Here is a 21118-nt window from a genome sequence, read left to right on the forward strand (position 1 = left end):
AGCAAGCTTATAGTTTGGAATTACCACTAATATTAACACCAGTATATTTCACCAAAACTTTAGCTCCAGGACAGAGCAGGTCCATGAAACAAGTGTACCCTGGTAACGCACCACAATGTAAACTGACAGGTGCACAGGACTCACAGCATACATTCTGAATAAAATCTAGAAAGAACTAGTTACTTCCTAACTACTTATACCTGCTTTAAACAACCATTATTTATGCTGGCCTAACAGCAAGGCTAAGCACCTTCTATTTCATGTCCTAGCTGTAGGCTTAATTTCTCATTAGATCTCAGGTTCTCTGATTACAAATCCAAACAGAACTCCAAAACTATTAATGGAAAGTCACTTTAAGAAAAAAAAAAAAAGATAAATCATGAAGCAGGTAGTGCACACAAATTAAAAGCAACTGTCTCCATTTTACATCACAGGCAGGGGAGGCTCCATTTCTGGAACAGTCCTCCTCTGCTGTGCACAGCTGCTGGCCTGGGCACTGCCCTGCCAGTCTCCCTCAGTGCCAGTGCACACAAAGCAGCAACACCTGATCCTGGGATCATTTCTGTCTGCTGAACACTCGGCTGCAGCTCCTTGGGGACATAAAGAAAAGTCTGTCCTGACAAGCTTCTTCAGGGCCAAAACCCATTTCTTTGTCTTGACTCAATTAAATCAGCTCTTCTTGGCACCTAATACTTCTAAATCAGGCACTTCCCAGCTGCTCTCAGAAATCATCAATGCAAATTACCTGTGGTTTGTCTGCATCAGAGTTCAGAGTCCCTCATGCACTGGAGGTAGCACAGATGCTTTCGAAACAAGTATTCATATATAAACTGTTTCAAATTGCCTTAGAAATTTAAGCTCATGGTAACTGTTTACAGATAAGGACTACAGTAAAACCATTTGAGATGGCTACAGTCCATGCCACAAAATTTATTAAACTTATCTCTTTCCTCGGAGCACTTAGTATCCAATAAGAGAAGAGCTCCTTTAGCTTAAATCAGATGAGACCTAACAGGACAGTGCATGAAGGGAGGTGCATACAAGGTTTTCCAGAAGCTAAGAAGGAACTTCACCAAGAAACAGAAAGCTATGAGCTCACACAAAATAATGTGTTAATGGCATACTGGTAATGCCTCAAGGCCAGGGAGGGTATTACACTAAGGCTTATATAAAGTTTTCATAATGGGTCACACATTTATTAAAAGCTATATAGAGACAGATATATCTATACATTAGTCCATAACTTTAAGGTTGGTTCCTACCGTTTTCCTCACTAGCACCATGAAGCCACAAGACTGGATGTTAACACAAGCCACATACTCTGCATCACCAAGTGCTATGAATCAGACAGCTGTCTCTCACACCTGTACTCACTTCCACTCCATGGCTGCACTCAGCTTCAACCACATAGTACCTCTACTCTTACAGTAAACTTAGGAAGAAAAAAAAAAGGCACAACAAAAAAACCTCGTAATTCATCAACAACAAAGCTCCAGTGTTTTGGCCAACCTTGTTTCCATTTAAAGAATTTTCTTCAGCACTACAGACATCTGGGGGATGGAGAGAAGAGGTACAGGGCTGTTTATTCCAGCATATGCTACGGTAATATATTTAGAAAGAAAAAGGTTGAATATGTAGACAAAACTTCTCAAGCTAACTGGTGTTCTAAAGAAATTGCTGGCAAGTATTAAACGAGGGCTTAAAAAGGTGTTAGTAGATCAATACTTTTTTCCCTGGAATTTCCAGATTTCTCCAAAACAGGTACTGCTAATTTTTTCTAATAGAGTCTGCTTTTACAATTTCAGTGTCAAAGGTAAAGAGAGAAAACAGTCTGCACTGTTTTAAATGTTAATATTTTGCTAAGTCATGCTATAGAAAATGTTAATTTTATGATTTAAGTGATATCAACACTGAACCTGAAGAAAGGCTAATGCAAGGAAGATAGCAATGAAGGTCTTAAAAATATTTTTTTTTAAATAAAATCCTGTCAGGGTTGGGGTTTTATGGGGGGTGTTCTTGTTTGTTTTGTTGGGGTTTTTTTAAGAAATATGACAGATAAGCAGGTAGTAGCACCTTAAGATCCTCCCAGAAAAGTTTGGTTTCTCCCTGGTTTCAACTATAGACTTTGTTTGCCCACGCCTTATCAAAAGACTTTTGTTTACACAGAAACACAGAACTTTGTCATCAAATGAAGTGCAACTGCAATGCAGCCCTTGCCCTTGCATAAGCCCTATCACATGAATAATTAGCAAGGCCCATAGGAAACTACAAATAGCTTATTTCCCAACTCTGCTTCCTAGAGTTAACCATTTCTAGACCACTGAACAAAGAACCAGTGGCTGAAGAATGGAATCAAGGCAAATTGAAACCAGTGAAGTGAGAAAGACTCAGGACAGGGAGTGGGATTGCCTAGCACAAATTAAAGGAGACCAGGACTGGTTTCACTTCAAACACAATCATGTTTATAACTAAACACATAAATGGATTCTCAATCAAATCCGGCTGACTGGTATTACACAATACGTCAGATCAGTGTCAGAACAAATAAAAAAAACTGTACACAATCTCTTGTGTTTTTCCTATATTACCCATCACCATCCTGATCTGGAGCTACCACATACAGTTTTCAGCTCAGAGTAACAAGACTTAAGCCCTCTGTTCCCAGGCAGCCATTGCAACGCATTAAGTTGTTTAATCTGCAGCAGCACTGTTGGCAGAGGGGCCTTGCAACAACAGCAAAAATGGAGTAACACAAAGACCCAGCAGCTGAAAAATAGTTCAGCAGTGACACTCCACCTAAAACTTGCTGACAGAAGAAACTGCTAGCTTTAGTACCTCTAGCAATTCTTGCTGGTACCGTGTTTTTTTTTTCCTTCAAAAAAAAGAAAAACAAGAAAGTAAAACAAAACAAACAAACAAAATGAAGAAAACACCAAAAACACCACAATGAAATCTTTCAAGTGTAGTCCTTTCTATCTAGTAGTAGTTAGCTATCCTAGCTAACAATTTAAACAAACTACACCAGGACTCAAGTGAGAAAAAAATGGCCAAAAAAAGCTTTTCCTTTTAAAAAGACAAAACTCTACACGCCACATAAGAGAGGTTGTTGTGTAGCTCTTCTGATTTTTGTTTGTTTTCACAAGCACACTGAACTGAGAAAGTCCAATATGCAATGCACACAATAAGAATATCCAGAAAGACTTACAGATTAGAAGAAAAGAAAAAAATCCTGGCTGTCTTTGAACCTTTCAGACTTCACAATAAAACTGAAAAGTCCATGGCTCTACACCATCTCATCATCCCTACCTAGCTGTGAAGGAAGAAAGGTAGAACTCTGAATGTCCATTTCTTTTGGAAACAAAACTTTTCAGCTATGTCCAAAGTAATTGAAGATATACCATACCTTTGTGCTCCAATTGTACCCAGATCAATAAGCAACAGGAGCCTCCCCATGGGGTCATTGTTACTCCAACACCAGAGCTGACCCTATAAACAGCAGCAGATGTCTATGTCTTTGTAGCTTAACCCTGTACTGAAGGCCAATACCTAAAACAAGTTACACAGATTATTTAATTATTTCCACTCTTGGAAGTGAGGGGGCCAGGGTCCCCTAACTAGGCATTTGCTCACACTGGCACACAGAAGCAAGGACACATACATAAGGTATATGGCAACACCCACCCTTACATGTAAAAGTATATCCAGAGGATTCCCAGTACTGGTAACAGCTGCAGCAGAGAGAGACACCTTGAACATGAAAGTATCTCCTACATTTTATTTTTTTATTACCGCGATGCAAAAAAACCCACAATGCCAATTAAAGTGACTTGTGAGCAAAGGAGAGGACCTCACACACATTTGCTGTACTGGAGTGACCATCCCCCTCTTTACCAAGGAGGTGGCAAAACAGGAGAGCAATTATAACTACAACAGTGCAGCAGATGACAAGCATTCTGCCCCACTGGATATTCCTTGGATAGACATATAGTCTAGCACAAAAGTTTAATCTTATGGTGAAAACTGCATGTATAAATTACAGAATACATACATAGAAAGAGCAGTCAGTTGTCCAGCTAGACCACAATTAGTCGTATTTCCTTGACACATCTAGTAACATTTCCTAGCTACAATCTGAGAAAACAAAAGTATACAAATTCAAGAGAGACACATATGAGCTTTGAAGCATTTCATTCGGTCTACCAATACATTTCTCTCTTTTAAAAAGATTGAACTTCAACCAGACAACTCTTACAGATACTAGGCAGACATCCAACAATACAAAAAATGCAAACCAAGCTAAATGTTAACTTTGCCCAGTGCTCCACATCCATTTTATGAATACACAAATCTAAAGAAATAAAGCAAGTTAAAAAAACCCATTTGTCATAAACAAGACAAAAAACAGATAATGCACAAATTACAATTAATTTCCAAAGAGTCTTAAGAAACCACTCCAAGGTAAGTAACTGATGCTTTTGGGTTGTATTCACAAGATTATCACATGCTTCATGTGATGAACCACTGACTATTGTACACATTTCTTTCGGCCATACAGAAGATACTGTCTGAACAAGCCAGAAGAACTGAAAGAATGAAACATGAACAGCAGGAGACAGGGAAAGAGACACGATTATTCTACAAGATGGCTCAGGAGAGCACATCTGAAAAGCAAAGAGACATTAAACAGTGATGGAGATTAATTATTCTTAGTCAGCTTGGTCAAAATAATAAGTAAGCTTGAACGGTGGCAAAGAAAACGCAGGCAGAAGGTGAGCCTTCTCCTGGTGGGAGAAGAGGAAAACAGACTTATCAATAACTGAATCACACTCCAAATGCCTTCACAGCAGCAACATCACATTTACGATGAAAGAGTCTTCAAAACAAGCAGGGGAGGATCATATGAGGTGAATGTACAGACTTTAGAACAGAATTATAGATACCACACAAACAAACTAAAGCTGCCAGTACTTCACGCTGTGTATGCTTACAACACATTACCTCCTAGCAGCAGCCATATCACCAGCACTACTGGATGACTGTCAGTCCCTCAAGAATCCCATTTATCATCTTTGAACTTACATGGAGAAGAGGTTGCACCTCCTTTGCTGAAGGTGTCCCCTGTATCTCGCTTTTCCATCAGATCCTAGGCACAGAGTCCTTCAATATGTTCCAGGCTTTTAGGCCTTGTCTGCTCTCTCCCAATATAGAACAGAAGGTTTCAAAGATAACAGGCCCAAGTTCCTATCTGAGGTTCACACTGGGAGGACAAGAGGCACTGATCATAAAACAAAGCACAAAATTTCCCAGCCTGGCATAAGGAAAAGAATTTGACCATCAAAAACTAGGACAGTCAAGTACTGGCTGCTCAGAGACACTGGGGAATTTCCATCCTCAGAGGTTTTTCCAAGATCTAACTTGATAGAGCCCTGTGAAATCTCACCTGAATTTAGTTTTAGCCATGTTTTGAGTGGGAGGTTGGATCAGATGACCTCTTGAGGTCATTTCAACCTTGGATTAATCTAAGCTTACCCTTCCAAAGCCGTAAGGCTTTACTGTTCATGAGGACATCGTCACACCTCTGTGAACACACTCTGACATTTGAATGGGATCACTCAATTGTGCTGAATTCAGGTCCTGGCACTCAACATGCAGCTTCACAGACAACTGGGGCGGAAAAAACACTGAGAGGGTCAGAGTTTTTATCTACCCACTCTACCTTTCTGGACCAAGGCGCCATTAACTCGATCCAAAACGTTCCTGGCAGTTATCAGTTTGAACTGCTTTTAGAAGTCTCCCATAGGGGCAATTCCGTATCTCCACAGGCTAATCATTCCAGGACATACATTCTTACAATAGAAAAATATTTTCTTCCTTTTACTTTTCTTACTGGAATTTAAATCTACTACTTTTTATAGATCTCACCTTGAGCATGAAGAACATTTTATTCCCTTCCACTCCATATTTGACTCTATGTATTTCAATACGAGTCTCTTACCAATCTTCCCTCCTCATATCTCACTATGTTAGTGGTCATGTTTTCTAGACAAACAGTCATTTCCCTTCTCTTTTCAATTCCCCTCAGTTAGTCCACATTTTTCTTCAACAGGAAGACCCAAAACCTAACACTAGATATCAGCAGTACTGAACAAAGTGCATGGATTTCTTTGCACTTTCCATAAGGTCTCCAATTTCTATTACACTAATTTTCCTCTTTTGCTACAACACTGCTGTTTCATACTTAATATTTACACATTATTCATGATCACTTGAACACTTGCCTCCAATAGCAGCAGAGAGTGCACCAGCCCTTTGTGTTCAGTCAAGTAGCAACCAAGATGTAGGTCGACACCATTTTATATAACACCATTTTCCTCTTCCCAAAGAGGCATCTCTGCACTCAGCAGTCAGAGTTCAAAAATTAACAGAAGCACTGCTTTGAGGGCTGCAAGCACAGAACAAAGCACTTTCATCTGAAGCTCTCAGCTGTACAATGTTTCTTGGAGGTCTTTTCCAGCCTTGACAATTCTATGATTCCTTTTTGGGGCCTACCAAAGCTTTATTTGTTGACATTTAGAGAACACAGAAAAGTCCATCTGTTCCTAAAAGCTTTGCTAATGATGATAATGAAAAAGATCTACAGCTATATTTTAAAATGCAGAGCCAAGGCAGTGGGTTGACCAGCCAATGCAGATCACTTTGAGGATTGTGTGGGGAAGAAAAAGAAATAAAGAAAACAAACCAAACAAACAAAAAAGACATCAACAAAAAATAAAACCAGAGAACCAACCACCCAAACAAACAAACAAAAAAAAAACAAACCAAAAAACCCCATCACATCCTAAAGTCTGAAAGTCTGAAGCTTTTAGGAGTACAAAAAAAGAAAAAAGTACATTTAATTATACAGATGCTTAAATCCCAAATAGTTGACTTGCAAATACCAATTCAGCCCTATCTCATCTCATTTTTAGAGTTTACTGAACCCCAATCCACTTTTGCTGAACTCAGATTGGCGATTTTATTGTTCCTGAGTGATGAACTGACTGATCAGATTAGACAGAAGCATAAGCTGTGCTCTAAGTGATATAGATTGAACAGGTGGCCTCCTCTCTGATCTACTGCCTCTTCAAACACAAGTAAAATCCTTCTCTTTTTGATCATATCTAGAAAATATACATTCAGATATTTAATCGCCCTTAGCCCAATATGAAAATATTTTTCTGGTTTTCAATGCATTTCAAACAGTTTGCTCACAACAACCTTTCCCAAATATACCAGTAATTCACACGCACAATATAATTTTAACTAGGAGAATACAGAAGTTTAGATGGTATCAACATCCCTAGCCTGCAAAGTAATGTGTATAGATAATACTTCTTAAAGAAAAATTCAAAAGGCATCACATTACAGAGACAGAGTCTAAAAATAATTATTTCGCATGTACTTAAAATTAAAAATCAGACTTCAAAAAGAATGTATTTGAGACTAGGGAGTAAAATAAACTTTACCTGGACAACTTATGCAGAGTGACAACTAAAGCAATGTTTGCTTAGCAGGTAAAAAAAAAAAAAAATGACCAGTCAGCTATTTCCTGGAGATCAAAGTGTTTGGTAGAGGCATAATTCCTTTTCCCCTTCACAGAAACAAATGATGGAGAGAGGGAGAAACATATAGAATTTTTAATTGTAACACTTTTCAGTGACTAACTCAGCTGTTTTAGTAGCAGTTGCTTTTCTCATGATATTACATCGTGTATTATTTATATCATAAGTCTTTACTTCGATGCTACATCTTTGGTCTGAGGACCTTATGACATAATTCTAAGATGACAATAAACAAAGTGCCAGTGGACCATGGGGAGGTAAAAGCAGGAAAAGAACATTAAAAAAAAAAACAACTCACTACTTAGACTCATACCCCTCTCATATTCTCATAAGGGTGGAGATGGGGATGCACAGAGATTGTGTCCTATGGCAGAATCAAGCACAAACCAAGAGGCACAGCTGCAGCTGGCAAATCAATACTACTGAGAGAGAGATTAACAACTCTAAGACCTTGGGATAATGAGCTACTTGGAATGACACAAAAGGTCTCGGGACTCATCTCTCAATTAGTCCCATGCCAAAGAAAAGAAATGTCCAACAAAATGAATGCTAAGGATTACTGACTTGGAAAAGCAAAGTTAATGAGAAAAGTAACTTCTCAATTTTCAGTATTTTGAATAAATTATATAAACACACATCTTACTTAAGTCAGCCTACGCTCCAATCACTTTATTCCAAGAAGTCTCACATGCAACCTCTCACCAAATGCTTCAAAGGAACCCAGATAAGCCACTTTCTCCATTCTATGCAATCCTAAGGGCTATATTGTACATGGGACATTTCTTAGCAATCCTGCCAGTGACCCCACAGTTATGCAAGACTGTATTTCATTTTTTGCAATATATTTCTAGAGGATGTTCTTTTCTTTTGTGTTTTAACCTATTACTGATGATTTGCACAACTTCTTAAGCAACACTACTAATAAGTCCCATATTTAACACAGTCTCTTGACTGACATTAATGCTCCATGGCTATGTAGCTTTTCAGCTTAATATGTCTCCTTAAATTTGTCTTAGCAGTATTAAGCAAAAGACAACTAACATGATTATAAATGGAAGGAAAAAACAGTCCATGAAAAAATACACAGCTTAAAGACAGTAACTGAGGGGTTGGACAATTGACTCAAGATGTGGAATACCTTTTTCCAAGGCTCCAGACGAGATTAGACCCAGTAAACAGAGAAGCCTCTTTGATCAAATTCTTCCATTATCAAAAGGGAACACAGAAGAAAAGATAAGTGTCAGACTTTGAGATGTCTCACAAAAGGGAAACATTTTCTGTCTAGTCTTATTACTGATAACGTTCCCTGTGTTCAGCTCTGGTAGTTGAACCATGCTGCTATAGCATGCTACAGTCTTTTAACTTTTATTCACTTTGAAAATACTGTTTTATTCATGTTTTTAAAGGATCAATTATGCTGAATGTAGACAAAAGCAAAAATAAGTAAGTATCCTTCAAAGTTACAGTGTACAAGGGAAAAGATTTCAAGAAACCTGGAGTATTTAAGAGCTAGTATGGAAAAATTACATCTAAAATGTCCTGCAAAGAGTTAGATACTTGCTAACCAACAGAACTATGCAGAGTTCCTACAGCAGCACAAATGCAAGAACCACCAGTTAGACACGAAGATTTACCTAAACAACAAATCCTTGAATCCATTTTTAAAGCCAACAATGGAAGTGCACTAGTCTACTTGAATGGATATAAATCATTGTGTATAACAGAACGATCATATAATAACCTTTTACTAAGGTCTTGTTGCTCTCAGTTTTCTGTGTTGAAGCTCCAGAGTAAACAAGCTGAAGGGATAAGTCATTCATTTTTGTTAAGCAGACTTAAAGATGTAAAGATGCTTAAAGGGTGCATTGTCCCAAACAGCAAGCCAAGCATTTGTCAGCTGATTTAAAAAGAAAAAAGTTCTTTACACAAAAATTAATTATTCCAGCAGTGGCCAACTTTGCCAAATCTGTTGAGGACACTAACTAGAATAAAGGACCAGATGGTACTCACTCCTTATTTCCATTCAGAGTCTATTCAGGAAATATTTTATGCTAATCAATCATAAGCTCTGAATAATCAGTTTTATACATATTAAAATACCTGTTGAACATTTTGCTTCTCTATGCATCAAACTCAGTGTGACACTGATCTTAAAATCTTTTTACTATTCTGCATTTGTATCTTTTGCTATAGTAAACACATCAAACAAGACCATTTTTGAAAAATAAGGTAGCACTTCTCCCCGTAGTTACACAGGAGCAGATGTATTTTACCAAGGAAAAGTGGAAATAAACATTGAAAACTACAAAAAAACCAAGGAAGGGTAGGAAGAAAATGAACAAAATTTAAAACAATTTAAGAGAAGAGAAGGAGCACAAGCAAAGAAAAAGGCACAGCTCATGCAGTTACTCTTGCTAGACTTGTTCAGATCAGGTTTGATTTCTAATTAAACTTCCTTGTTCACCAGGTCAAATGACACTTAACTTTGCACAGGTATTTTATATGGAAATAATATTACCATAACAAAAAATTCTCTGCTCTGGCAGCCACAGATACAGCAGAATACTGAATATTTTCTTTAGAAAAAAAAAAAAAGGCACCTAAAAACCTAAAATGGCTTTATTTCCCCAGCACTAATCAGGCAACAGAACATAAAAGCAAGAATTGCAGCAGCCATCTCTGAGTGGGCAGCAAGGGCAATCTATAATACACTTAAAGCAAATCAAGGGAAAGCAGAGGGAGGGAGCAAGCTTCCCTTGATCCCAAGCACAAGGGTCATTCAACTACTATAGAAGAATTTACAGAAGTCACAAAGTAAACCTGAAAATATGAAGCCTTGAGTTCAGTAATAAAGGCATGTCTAGACCAACAATATAAATCCTAACTTGTCACAGATCGTAAGTAGCAAAGACAACACTATTAAATGGAAATTAGTGAGTAACTCAATGGATTTTCAAAGCAAAGTAAACTCCCAAGTCTTCTACAAACTTTGGGAAGTGGTAAGTTAAAAATATAATTCACGCGCAAGCATGAACAGACCACCCATGTACACCACTCACTGCTTTTTCTTCTTCCTAGATTCAAGACACAAGGCCCAAGTAGGATTTCTTTCCCCTCCATCAAAGAATGAATTTGTGTTTACAACAGGAGTGGTGGAAAGTTTATTTCCTAGAAAGCAAGATCACAGATTTCAGCCCGCCCCAAGCAATATCAGTAACGGACGACCAAGCCAGATATTATGAAACCAGAGTTAATTCGGCAGCAGATGGTGCCGCGTCTTTTTTTCAGCTAAAATGCAAAACATACGGATGGAGTAAAGTTTCGGTGAAGGACAAGGGAATGTTTGTTTAAGTCAGGGAGTAAAGAAAAACACCAAAACTAACAAAAAGATATGCAACTCGAGCTTTCCAAAAACAAGATCTCTTTTGTAGTTTTCCCTTAACAGACTCTGTGCAAAAGACTTATTTTCCAACACCTTACTATTTGATACTGTTGATAATTTTCTTTTCTTTGATGGGGCATGCTTGCATACTTATAGACTGCTGGACTTCATTAACACAGTTACTTTGAGATATTTTCCCCAAAAAACAGTCCCAGCTTCACATGACTACAGACAGGCATTAATTAATCTATTAAAAGGAAAACTTTGGTTCATTTTAAGGAGCCAATGGTCAGTACTGTAGCCTACTGTTGTTGCTTATCTAGTTACAGAATGATTTATGAGAATGCTTAGCACTGCATCGGAAGCATGAAATGAGTATCTGCCCTCCAGAGCTTATAATATATACCACAGCATACATGTTCATTCATCTGACATTTGAGGAGCCATTCATGGAGGGAAGCTTAAACACAGCTGTAACTGTTTGCAAAAGAGCAGCCCAAGAAAGAAAATCAATCTCAGCTGCCATCAAAGTGCCTTAAAACACACCTGTCAAAGACAGGTTCCTTCCACTCAGCTGCTTCCTTCCTGGTGTATTTAACAGTAGCTGGATCTAAGACATAGGAAAACTTCAGTATAAAAGCTATTAGAAGAAAATCCTTAAAAAGAAGAACACAAATTTGAAAAGGTAGAGGGAGGCAAGACAACAACAAACAGCAGATTCCATATGGGGAGAAAAAAACCACACAGAAACTAACAAAGGAGAAAAAAAACCCACTATAGATGTCCAACTGATCACACAGTTCAAGAACTGGGGGTATGAAAAGAAATCCTGCATTCCCATAACAAAGCTTTGCAGTGGAAAGCTAAGGTTACAAGTGATGAACACATCCCATTTGCCTAATCAGAAGTCAACACTATATCCTTATGTCCTGCCACAATCAGCTTGATTAGTTGCAGAAAACCTCCATTCCTAAATTGCACTAGTAATCAATATGTTTTTCTAGCATACTTTATCTCCCTTTTGGAACACCAGAAACAGAGGCTGGGTGGTTTCAATTCATCAGCTGCACCTGTTATTAAAAAAAGTTTAGCAGTAGTTCCATTACATTTTGCACACATAAGTTCCACACTTGGCAAACATCATTTCACCTTTGTGAAGCAGTGTCACAACATGTGGCAGACACCCAGGGTGGGTATGAAAAGGGAACTTTTTAGACAATTCAAGGCAGTGGGTGGTTGATCTCAGAGCCTCTCTACACAAGTGAGGACAGTAGCAACACTCCACTTCCTTCCTTGAGGGATGAAACACAAAGCACAGGAAGCAGTAGCAGTGAAGTACTCTTGCTAAAGTAGGGTTAAGGAGGCACATAGAGAGACATACCAAGGATGATGAAAAGAGGGAACTTTCACAACTGTTCTTTACTGATGTTAATTAAACATACTTGATTATAAAACACCATCCCCTAAAACTTCTCTCTCCCCTGGTTCTTTGTGTTCTGCCCATCAACACAGTTTCAGCTGGGCTCCATCTTTCACAAGAACACAATCAATGCCAAAGCTCTTCATTTTATCAGCTAGTATTTCGTGTCCTTTAATGTCCACTCCATCTGAGGTGTCACACAAGCACGTTGAAGCAATCATCTCCTCTTGACTACTGGTCAGCTTTCACAGCTATTCATCTTTTCACATTGTACTTCATTACTACTTCTTCTGTTTTAATACAGCATCTCAAACAAATCAACACTGAAGCTTATCATCTATACATCTGGCACCTCCACTGCCTCAAAGTGGATCAAGGCCATCTTTCGCCTTTGGAGGACTAGAAGGCAGTTTCCTTCAATGTTCTACATTATTATCTGGATCCTGTTACGGAGAAGACATAACAGACATACTTCCATGCTTTATCAGATAGTAGTGCTCCATGCAAGGCTTCTGGTTAGCTCTATCCAAACACTATTGTTCTCCAAAAGTTCCCTTTTTCATCATGTATCCAACTTTCTTGTCTTCTTAGATCATCACCCCTACGACATCCTAACCCTATGGCTCCAAGCCACATGGGGCAAGGATAGGCACTAACTGTTGGAGCCGTTTCAGTTCCTGAAACCCAGCTCAGGTCTAGTTGGTTAAAGGGTAAAAGCAAGTGCACCTTTGACTGCAGTGACCCCATCCACTCCCTTCCTCAGGTAGCACAAGGACTCTAAAACTCAGTAGCAGACACAGACCACTTGCTGGTGGGGATCTAAATCTTAGGCGAGAACTTCGTCTACCCAACATACCAGCAGCCTACATGCTGCATTTTCACTGTGGACATCACTGAAGTGGCAAGACAGGCAAGAATTAGAAACTATAATCTACATCCTTTTGTGAACTTGAAACAGTTTCCTATGATGTTGATACTATTTCATAGCCTTGTCAAAAGTTACTTTTCATATGAAAAGACACTTGTAAAAGACAGCTATTTTAGATTTACAAAAAGGATATTTTTTCACATTTAAAAGAAAGAAAACAGTAATTTGATTAGATAACTATTGTGGGGGCTCTCTATATCTGAAAGCAGACATTACACAGTCACACAGAGAGCAAAGCTCTTTGTTGAAGTTGCACACCATCATCAAAACTAAGCCCACATGTCTTTCAGTGGTGGGTGACAATAGAGAAAGAAATGTTTTCTTAATTGGGGAATTTAACATTAGTTACTGGATTATCTGCCAAACTATTTTCAGCTTTCATGCTTCACTAAACAGGAGTATTCAGCTCATCAGTCACAAACCCATTATTACACTGAAGAAAATGGGGAGCAATTAGCATACAAGATGATAGCTTAAAAGGTGGTGCTAATTGGAAAGAATGAAGTATTTTTGAACCCTGTTGTATACAATTAGGTGAGATAATCAGGTTCTGGAAAAACAATTTGCTAATTTCAGATGTCTATTCTATAACCCATGTTTAAAGTTTAAGCAAATTCATCTTCATACTAAACTCAGTGCAATCTGCCTTTGCAGTATCTTGCAAACACGAGGGTTGCAAACTAAAAGCTGGTCCAGCTGTAGAGCAAGCCTTGTTCAGGAAACATACATACAAAACACAACGACTAATTCATCACAACAGTGGAGATCATCACTGAACTAAGCTCAAGTTGCCAGAAAGAACTGAAGAACAAAACCAACAAGGAAACATAATGTAATATTCATAATGCATGATACAGCATGGCACCGATACATAGTGAGCTGCAAAATCAGTTGAATTACAGGACTGTACAAAATACACAATCAGAAAAAAAATAAAACCATCTATAAAGAGCTACTGGTGGGAAAAGAAAAATAATTGCGCATGCTGTTGTTCATGACTGCTAAACAGAGAGGGAGAAATCTTGTGCATGAATAGTTAATCTGCCAAAAGGAAGAAAGCAGACAGGAGGAAAGACGCAATTCTTTATTACTAGTGAACTGCACTGAGACACAAGATGTTAGTTAGACAATTATAGTGCAGAAATACACCTTGTAACATCAGAGATTTGTTATCAAGAGTTACAGCTGGGTCATTTTAATTCACTTCTACAAATTGTTTGGCATATATTATTTCTAATCATCACACACAATAAAGTATAAAAATACTTCTACCAGTAGGTTTTTAATTCCAGGCTGCAACAACCTTCTGTATTTGTAAATTAACTTCTACATCACTATTTCTCTTGGCTCAGAACATATTTAATATTTTCTTCAAACAACAGAGCAGTCTGTAAACCTGTAACACACCCTGTTTTTAGGATCACACCTATCTCATATTTTCCTTTTTAAAAATACAACTTAATTATGCTTTGGAATAATACCTCCCTGTACATCATGTGAAAAATGCTTCAACAGATACTACTCACAAAAGCATCTCTCTCCATAGAAAAATGCTACTGCAATCAGATTTTAATGACCAACTGCAGCATACTCCCCATGTTATCATGCAGGGGCGGTGTTCCTCTGTTTACTGAAAGTGTTATTGCACCGTTCCCCCTACACACGAGTACCAACCATAGCACACAGTAACATCACTTATTTCTACATCTTTCGGGGAAAAAAAAAAAGAAAGAAAACAAAACCACCACGCTTTGGTCTTCCTGAACAACGCTTGAAGTCTCTAAGGTAAGATGTATGAAATGGTTCCAAAGATCCACTGGAAGAAACAGACCTTCCCCTAAAGTCTGATTTCTTGTGGTATAATATTCCAAGTGTGCCAACATATAACATAAAGAAACTTTTTAAAAGTAAAGACATAAATCAACATTCAGTATCACAATTAAGCCCCAAATATTGACATACGTATACATAAATAGACACAGATATATACACACACATATACGTTTCTCCTCATGTTTGAATCATGTAAAGACATCTTGAAAATTAAGGCATCTGTGGGCTAATCTGGAAGTTCTTCAAACAATAAAACAGTATTTTCACATGGAAAACCGACAAGAGACAAGAGTTCTCTGAGGAACAGTAGATTTTTATCTCTGATTAAAGAGCAATTTGAATTAACTGATGTCTTAAAATTATTTAAGCTCCCCTCCCACTAAGACTTCTACATATACCTATTCCTACGCATTGTGAGCAGCCCTATGGGAGTTCATCCCTCTAGTGTGTGAGGTTAGACACAGCCTCCGCGGGATAAAAGCCTTTATCCTGCTAAAAATATCAGTCTGCCAGGAACCACTCTCGCAAAGCTCCGTGATGCAAACGGCATCGCTACAGTCCAAGGGCTGCCCAGCTTCCATGAGTAAGCACTAGCAACACCGAGCTATAATTACTCGGAATATTTTTAGGGTCACTGCTCAAAATTAGAGAGAAATGAGCGAGAAAGACCTCAGAATGGTGGCGGTCCTTCCCCCCCGCTCCTCTGGCTGTTTCCCACTGCTGCGAGGAAAAAAAGAGCCTCAGCAGGAGCAGCCAAGGCGAGGCGACCCCTCTCCGCAGGGAAGATGTGCCTCGACGGTGTCGCTGAGCGGGTGGTGAGCCCGCACAGCCGCGGGGGCACGGGCACAGTCACCCCCCGCCACCCGCACCCCGGCCCTCACCTGACCGCCACCCGCACCCCGGCCCTCACCTGACCGCCACCCGCACCGAGCTCTCGTCCGGGCCGCCCGACATGGTGCCGCGGGCGAGGGGCGGCCGCGAGCCTTGCCAGGAGCGCTGCCGGGCCGCGGAGGAGGTGGGGGCACCGCTGCAGCTGCCCCCTCACCTCCTCCTCCTGCTCCGCCACCTCCTCTCTCCAGCCATTTTAGGTGACTGAATGAATAGGTGCGAGCTGCAGCAGTGCAGAGCGGTTCGCGCCGCTCCTCCTCCCTCCCGGCCCGGCCCTCCCAGTCGCTGGGCGGGGAGCGCTGTCAGTCAGCCGCCTGCGGGCCGAGCTGCGGCCCCGGTCAGTGGCCGCCCGGGCCGGCGGCTCCGGCTCCTCCGCCCGCTGCAGCCGCAGTGCGTCAGCGGGCCCCGCCCCGGGCAACCGCCGCGGCGGGCGCGGGGGGCCCGGCGACACGCGGGCACACGGCCCTGCGCACACGCGCGGCCGCCGCCCCGCCCGGGCCTCCCCCCACAACCACACACACAGACAGACACACAGAGCCCGGCGTGGCCGGTCCCCGCACGCACCTGTTATTTGCACACACGCTCCTGGCATTTTCCTGCACACACGCAGGGGTAGCGCTTGTCCACCCTGCGCACGCAGCCCTTCTCAGTCCTGCCCTCGCGTGTGGGCTCACACGCGCCTCTGGCCCGCACACCGTCGCTGGCGGCTGTGGGCGCACATGGGGCCGGTCGTGGTGCCCGGCTTACACGAGCCTGTTCGCACACACGGACACACGCGTGGCACTTAGGCGCCTGCACTCAGCGCTCCCACACAACTGCACAGCTCGCCCACACGCAACTATCCACTCGCACGGTCAACGTGCGCGGCTCTCGCACAGCGCTGCACACAGCTTTCGAGGCCTCCTTCCTGGGAGAGAGCCCTTGCCAGGGCTGGGCCGTTTGCCCTTCCACATATTTCCCTCTCCCGGGCAAGAATGAGACCTCCTCATTCTTCCACTGGCCCTGTGCTGGCCCTGCCTGCAGGAGCACAGAGCTCTCCCACCTTCCTCGCTGTGCCGGCAGGTTTGTTTGCCCTGGCTGCTCGAGCCAGGCATCGCTGTTCTCACTTCGCTAATGAAATGCCTGGGTTTTAGCTGGAAACTGAGTGGGCGGATGACACTAATTTTTGATGCAAATAGTATCCCTGCCAGGAAACAAGCCCGACTATTTTGCCCAAAACAATTCACATTCCTAGGGAAGATTTTCCATCAGAATAGGCCTGGATTTGAATTTGTAATGATATGCTAAAAGCCTTGCAGTTCAAGTTGTTTTGCTTCTGTTAGTAAAGGTTGTTCACGCCCAAGTCCCAGCCTTGGTCACAGATGGGCAGGTGAGATCTCCCCACACCATGGGGCCTCTAGCCATGCCCCTGAATCTTTCAAAAGTCTCTCTTTCTCAGCAGAAACCCCCTGTATTATAGTTACTCTGCGTGTTTCTCATAGTTATTCTCTCTGTCTTTTCTATTTTTCTCTATTTATTTAGAAATTGGATTGTTTCTAGAAAATGGCCTGCCTGGAAGTTGCTATACAAAGTGATGATTTTCTGCTTTCTTCTGAATTACACAGCATCAGCACACAAATCTCCAACAACATTTGCAAATATGGGGAACTTAAGCCACATACCATATTGCTGAGGTACACTGAGATAATATTTATCCGAAAGGCAGAAAAATGGAGATCCAGATAGCTCAGTATGAAATCACTGAGGGAATCTGATACAAGCAGAGCAAAGACTACATTTCCTTGGGCTTCTCAGCTCATTATTCTCTAATTTAATGCCATAGGCCAGATGCTTTGTTCCACCTTTTGCCTCAATGTATTATGGAATGGGCAAGATAAATAAAGAAAAAGCTCCTGCAGGTGAATTGTGTTGGCATTCATACAAAATAGCCTTGAAATGAAAGTGGCAGAAGTCTCACAGTTCAAGGGCATTTCCAGCTAGAAGGGACTGAACACTCATGACTGCCTCATACATCTGTGGGTCTTGTATTGAAAATACCCTGCAACCCACTCACAGTGAGTGGAATCCTATGGCATAATTAGGTTCTCACAATTTAGTTGTAGCAGATTTACAAATCAAGCTAACAATAAAACTTTAACAACTATGGAAAAGGTCGCTATTTCTTATCCGAAAGTATCCAATGCATTTTTTTCAGCTGACACAGTTAGTTACAAGGTTAATGTAATAAGCATACTCAAGCCGAATTTATACCTTGGTTGCATCCTCCTGCATTTGTTTCTCACAGCATCTTTTTCTGGATGGGCCCCAGTACAGCAAAGCTCATCCACGTCACGCTGCCCATGCCCATAAAATCCTGCTAAGTCAGTGTCTCCAGTTTGCCATAAGCTGTGCTGAAAACTCAGTGGGGAGTAACAGCCAAAGGATGCTCAAACCCAGGATCATACCCTAGATCTTTCCAGGGCCATTTCTTTTCTGGCCTCTGTGTGCCCTTAGATATTTGCTTTTGCCTGACTACATCCAGACCTCTCTCTTCCACATTGAAAATGAAGCTAGCAAATTAAAAAGTCTGGGAGAAGTCCTCCTGAGTTTAATGTTAGGTACATAGATGGGTTGGTATTCACAGATTTCAGACCTTAATGACAAAGATTTGTTATCTACATTGGGCTTAAACAGGAAGTAATAAATTTTGGTGCTATAGTAAAACTATTCTAAGTTATGGTTATTTCAGTCCTACAGTATTACGTGTTTTCTGTCTTAAATGTTTCACTCCAATTCCAGACTCCTCTGAAATTGATATAGCAAGTGACATTTAGTTTCTTGCTGTGTTTTATGCAAATTGCCTCATTTGCATCTCTTTAGATGTAAAGCAGATAAAAGACAAAGTTCCTGTTTCTTTAATAGCAAATTTTTCTCTGTGTTCCCCATTTCCAGAAAGCATACAACCCCTCTGTCAAAATGAGCTTTTATTTTGGTTTTTCCGAATATAAACAAGCAGTGTGCTATACTGTTAAATTGGCTGCACCAAGAAACTTAAATCTCCTGCTTTTCCTTTCTTATAACGTGAGTGGCCTCTGCCTTCCAACATCCTATTCATCTCCTTGTTTGATTAACTTGAATAAATAAGGGCACAATAGCTCTTTTAAAAAATTGTCCAAGTATGTAACTAAACTGCCAGTGTCTTGTTTACATTTATATATAAAGCTGTATAAGCTAAATGGTAACAGTTGCAGGTTTGTGCAATCTCCCAGCTAATGAATGACGTTTTTCAAAAGGTCCCCTCTCCTCATACTCCTCAGTCAGCACATATACAAGTAGGGCCTGTGGTAGAGCACTCTGTCTCTCCTGTGGCTCCAACACCACAAGGTAACAACCACCTCTGGTCACCTCCTGATCAACTGCAGATGTTCACAGAGAGGGGACAAACAGCAAGGCAGAGAAGCAGGGAAGGAGTTCACAGCTCTGATCCCTGCTCTGTGCTTAGAAGAGGACTGCTAAGAACATCCCTCCCTGGCAGCTGTCCCTGATGACTGCTGTTACACTTTCACCGCCTCCATTCCCCTGCCATATGACTCAGCACCATGAGCTTCATTCACTGGGCAACCAAACAAAAACCTGTGTTTGGAAGGGTGAGTGCTCTGACTGACACACACACGCACACACTGCACAGATGGTGAAGCTGCCCATGGAGTTCCTTTAAGCATCAGAAGCTGCCTAAAATCACTGAGCTGTACACAACCTGAGAGAGCCAAGTGGACTCCACTCCAGAGTCAGAGCCCTGTGCTTTGACCTGTGTATGTTTGCAGACAAGTTGTGTTGGCTGTGGCTATGCTGTATCTAATTAAAATAGACCACTTAAAATACAAGACACCTCACTTCAATTTTTTTAACTGTGATAATTTACCAGTGCTAAATAAGCCAATTTAGTCAAAGATTTGACTTGTTAGTTGCTTATTTCTTTGACCTGTTAAATATATCATTTAGTTGGGAGAAGAGATTCTTTTGAGTAGTGGAGGTGACATTGTTTCATTTAAGATGGCAATAATATATTAATCACTAATTTTTGATTAATCTGTATCAAATAAACTAATTGTTCCATGACTTCTAGAAGGCTTCAAGGAAAATTATGAGGTTTTGACAAGTTAAGCACCTGACCTGGGCACCTGCTGAGTATTATGGGAGGCAGATATTCTTTCAGATACAGACAGTGGAACATGAAATATTCAAATGCTATGAAAGAACAATATTGATGTCTTGTTCTGAATGTCATTAAATCTCACTGTCTGCATAGTTCATGCTGTTTTATCAAAATCACACACACAACATAATCAGCTAGCATACCATCTCATTAGTGACCATTGTTTTCTTGAATGTATATATTAAATAAACACTTTTTAGCCAAGCCACAATTTATTCAGTGATTTCTGGAATGGCACACTGTGAAGCCTAAATGTATATGCAAATATGATATAATATATACATTAAAATGAGGAAAAATTTATATCATATTCATTCACATGATAGTTTGAAAAATTTAGATATTTTGGCTCATATAAGTGACCACAGATTTTCTCTATAGCTTTTTGCTTGTCCATGTCTGTCCTATGAACTCTGTGACTTGATAACTCCTTGTATTCCAGTATCTTCTGACACAGAAAAGGTAACCAGACTCCTATGCAACTGGGTTTCATGAGCTGTTGCCTATGGAAATTAAGTCAGCAACATTCATGCTTCGGCAATAATCACTCCATTTTATCTAATAAACATTAATATATACAGTGCTTCCAGGTTTCTACTTGGCAGTGAAACTTCTGTTTGCATTTTCTGTATGATGCCTTGAGCTTACAAGAAACTTAGGAGTTTCCAAAATCTTTTAAAAGATTTTCACTACGAACAAAACTAAAAGCTGTTACATCTTGATTTTTAAGCAACTTTCTAGAAGCAGTTTTTTTCTTCTCTGACTGGCTTCTCATTTCAAACTGCAGATCTTGAAAAGCAGTCAAGCCTAAAAAGACATTTCAAATGCTTTCCATTTTCTTCCCATCACTCACTGAGACTTTTGATTAAAT

The 21118-nt window shown here is 40.4% G+C and overlaps 1 protein-coding gene and 1 long non-coding RNA gene across 11 annotated transcripts in view; one reads left to right on the top strand and one right to left on the bottom strand.

Annotated features, from left to right (window-relative positions):
* Window positions 1-16427, bottom strand: part of KIF21A (kinesin family member 21A) — an 88311-nt gene extending 71884 nt beyond the window's left edge. For 9 of the 10 annotated variants that reach the window (XM_027640006.1, XM_027640004.1, XM_027640009.1 and 6 more), the window contains exon 1: window positions 16075-16198. In XM_027640006.1, the coding sequence (XP_027495807.1) occupies window positions 16075-16118 (44 nt within the window). In that variant the 5' untranslated portion in view covers window positions 16119-16198. The other variant, XM_027640000.1, reaches the window with a different exon arrangement.
* An 89-nt stretch (window positions 16428-16516) lies between these two features.
* Window positions 16517-17955, top strand: LOC113945632. The gene is made up of 2 exons (XR_003527144.1): window positions 16517-17114; window positions 17574-17955. It is a non-coding gene; the product is annotated as an uncharacterized LOC113945632 (long non-coding RNA).
* The last annotated feature ends 3163 nt before the right edge of the window (window positions 17956-21118 follow it).

The sequence above is a fragment of the Corapipo altera genome, unplaced genomic scaffold (genome assembly GCF_003945725.1).
Source record: "Corapipo altera isolate COAL_440 unplaced genomic scaffold, ASM394572v1 1b, whole genome shotgun sequence".
Classification (NCBI taxonomy): domain Eukaryota; kingdom Metazoa; phylum Chordata; class Aves; order Passeriformes; family Pipridae; genus Corapipo; species Corapipo altera.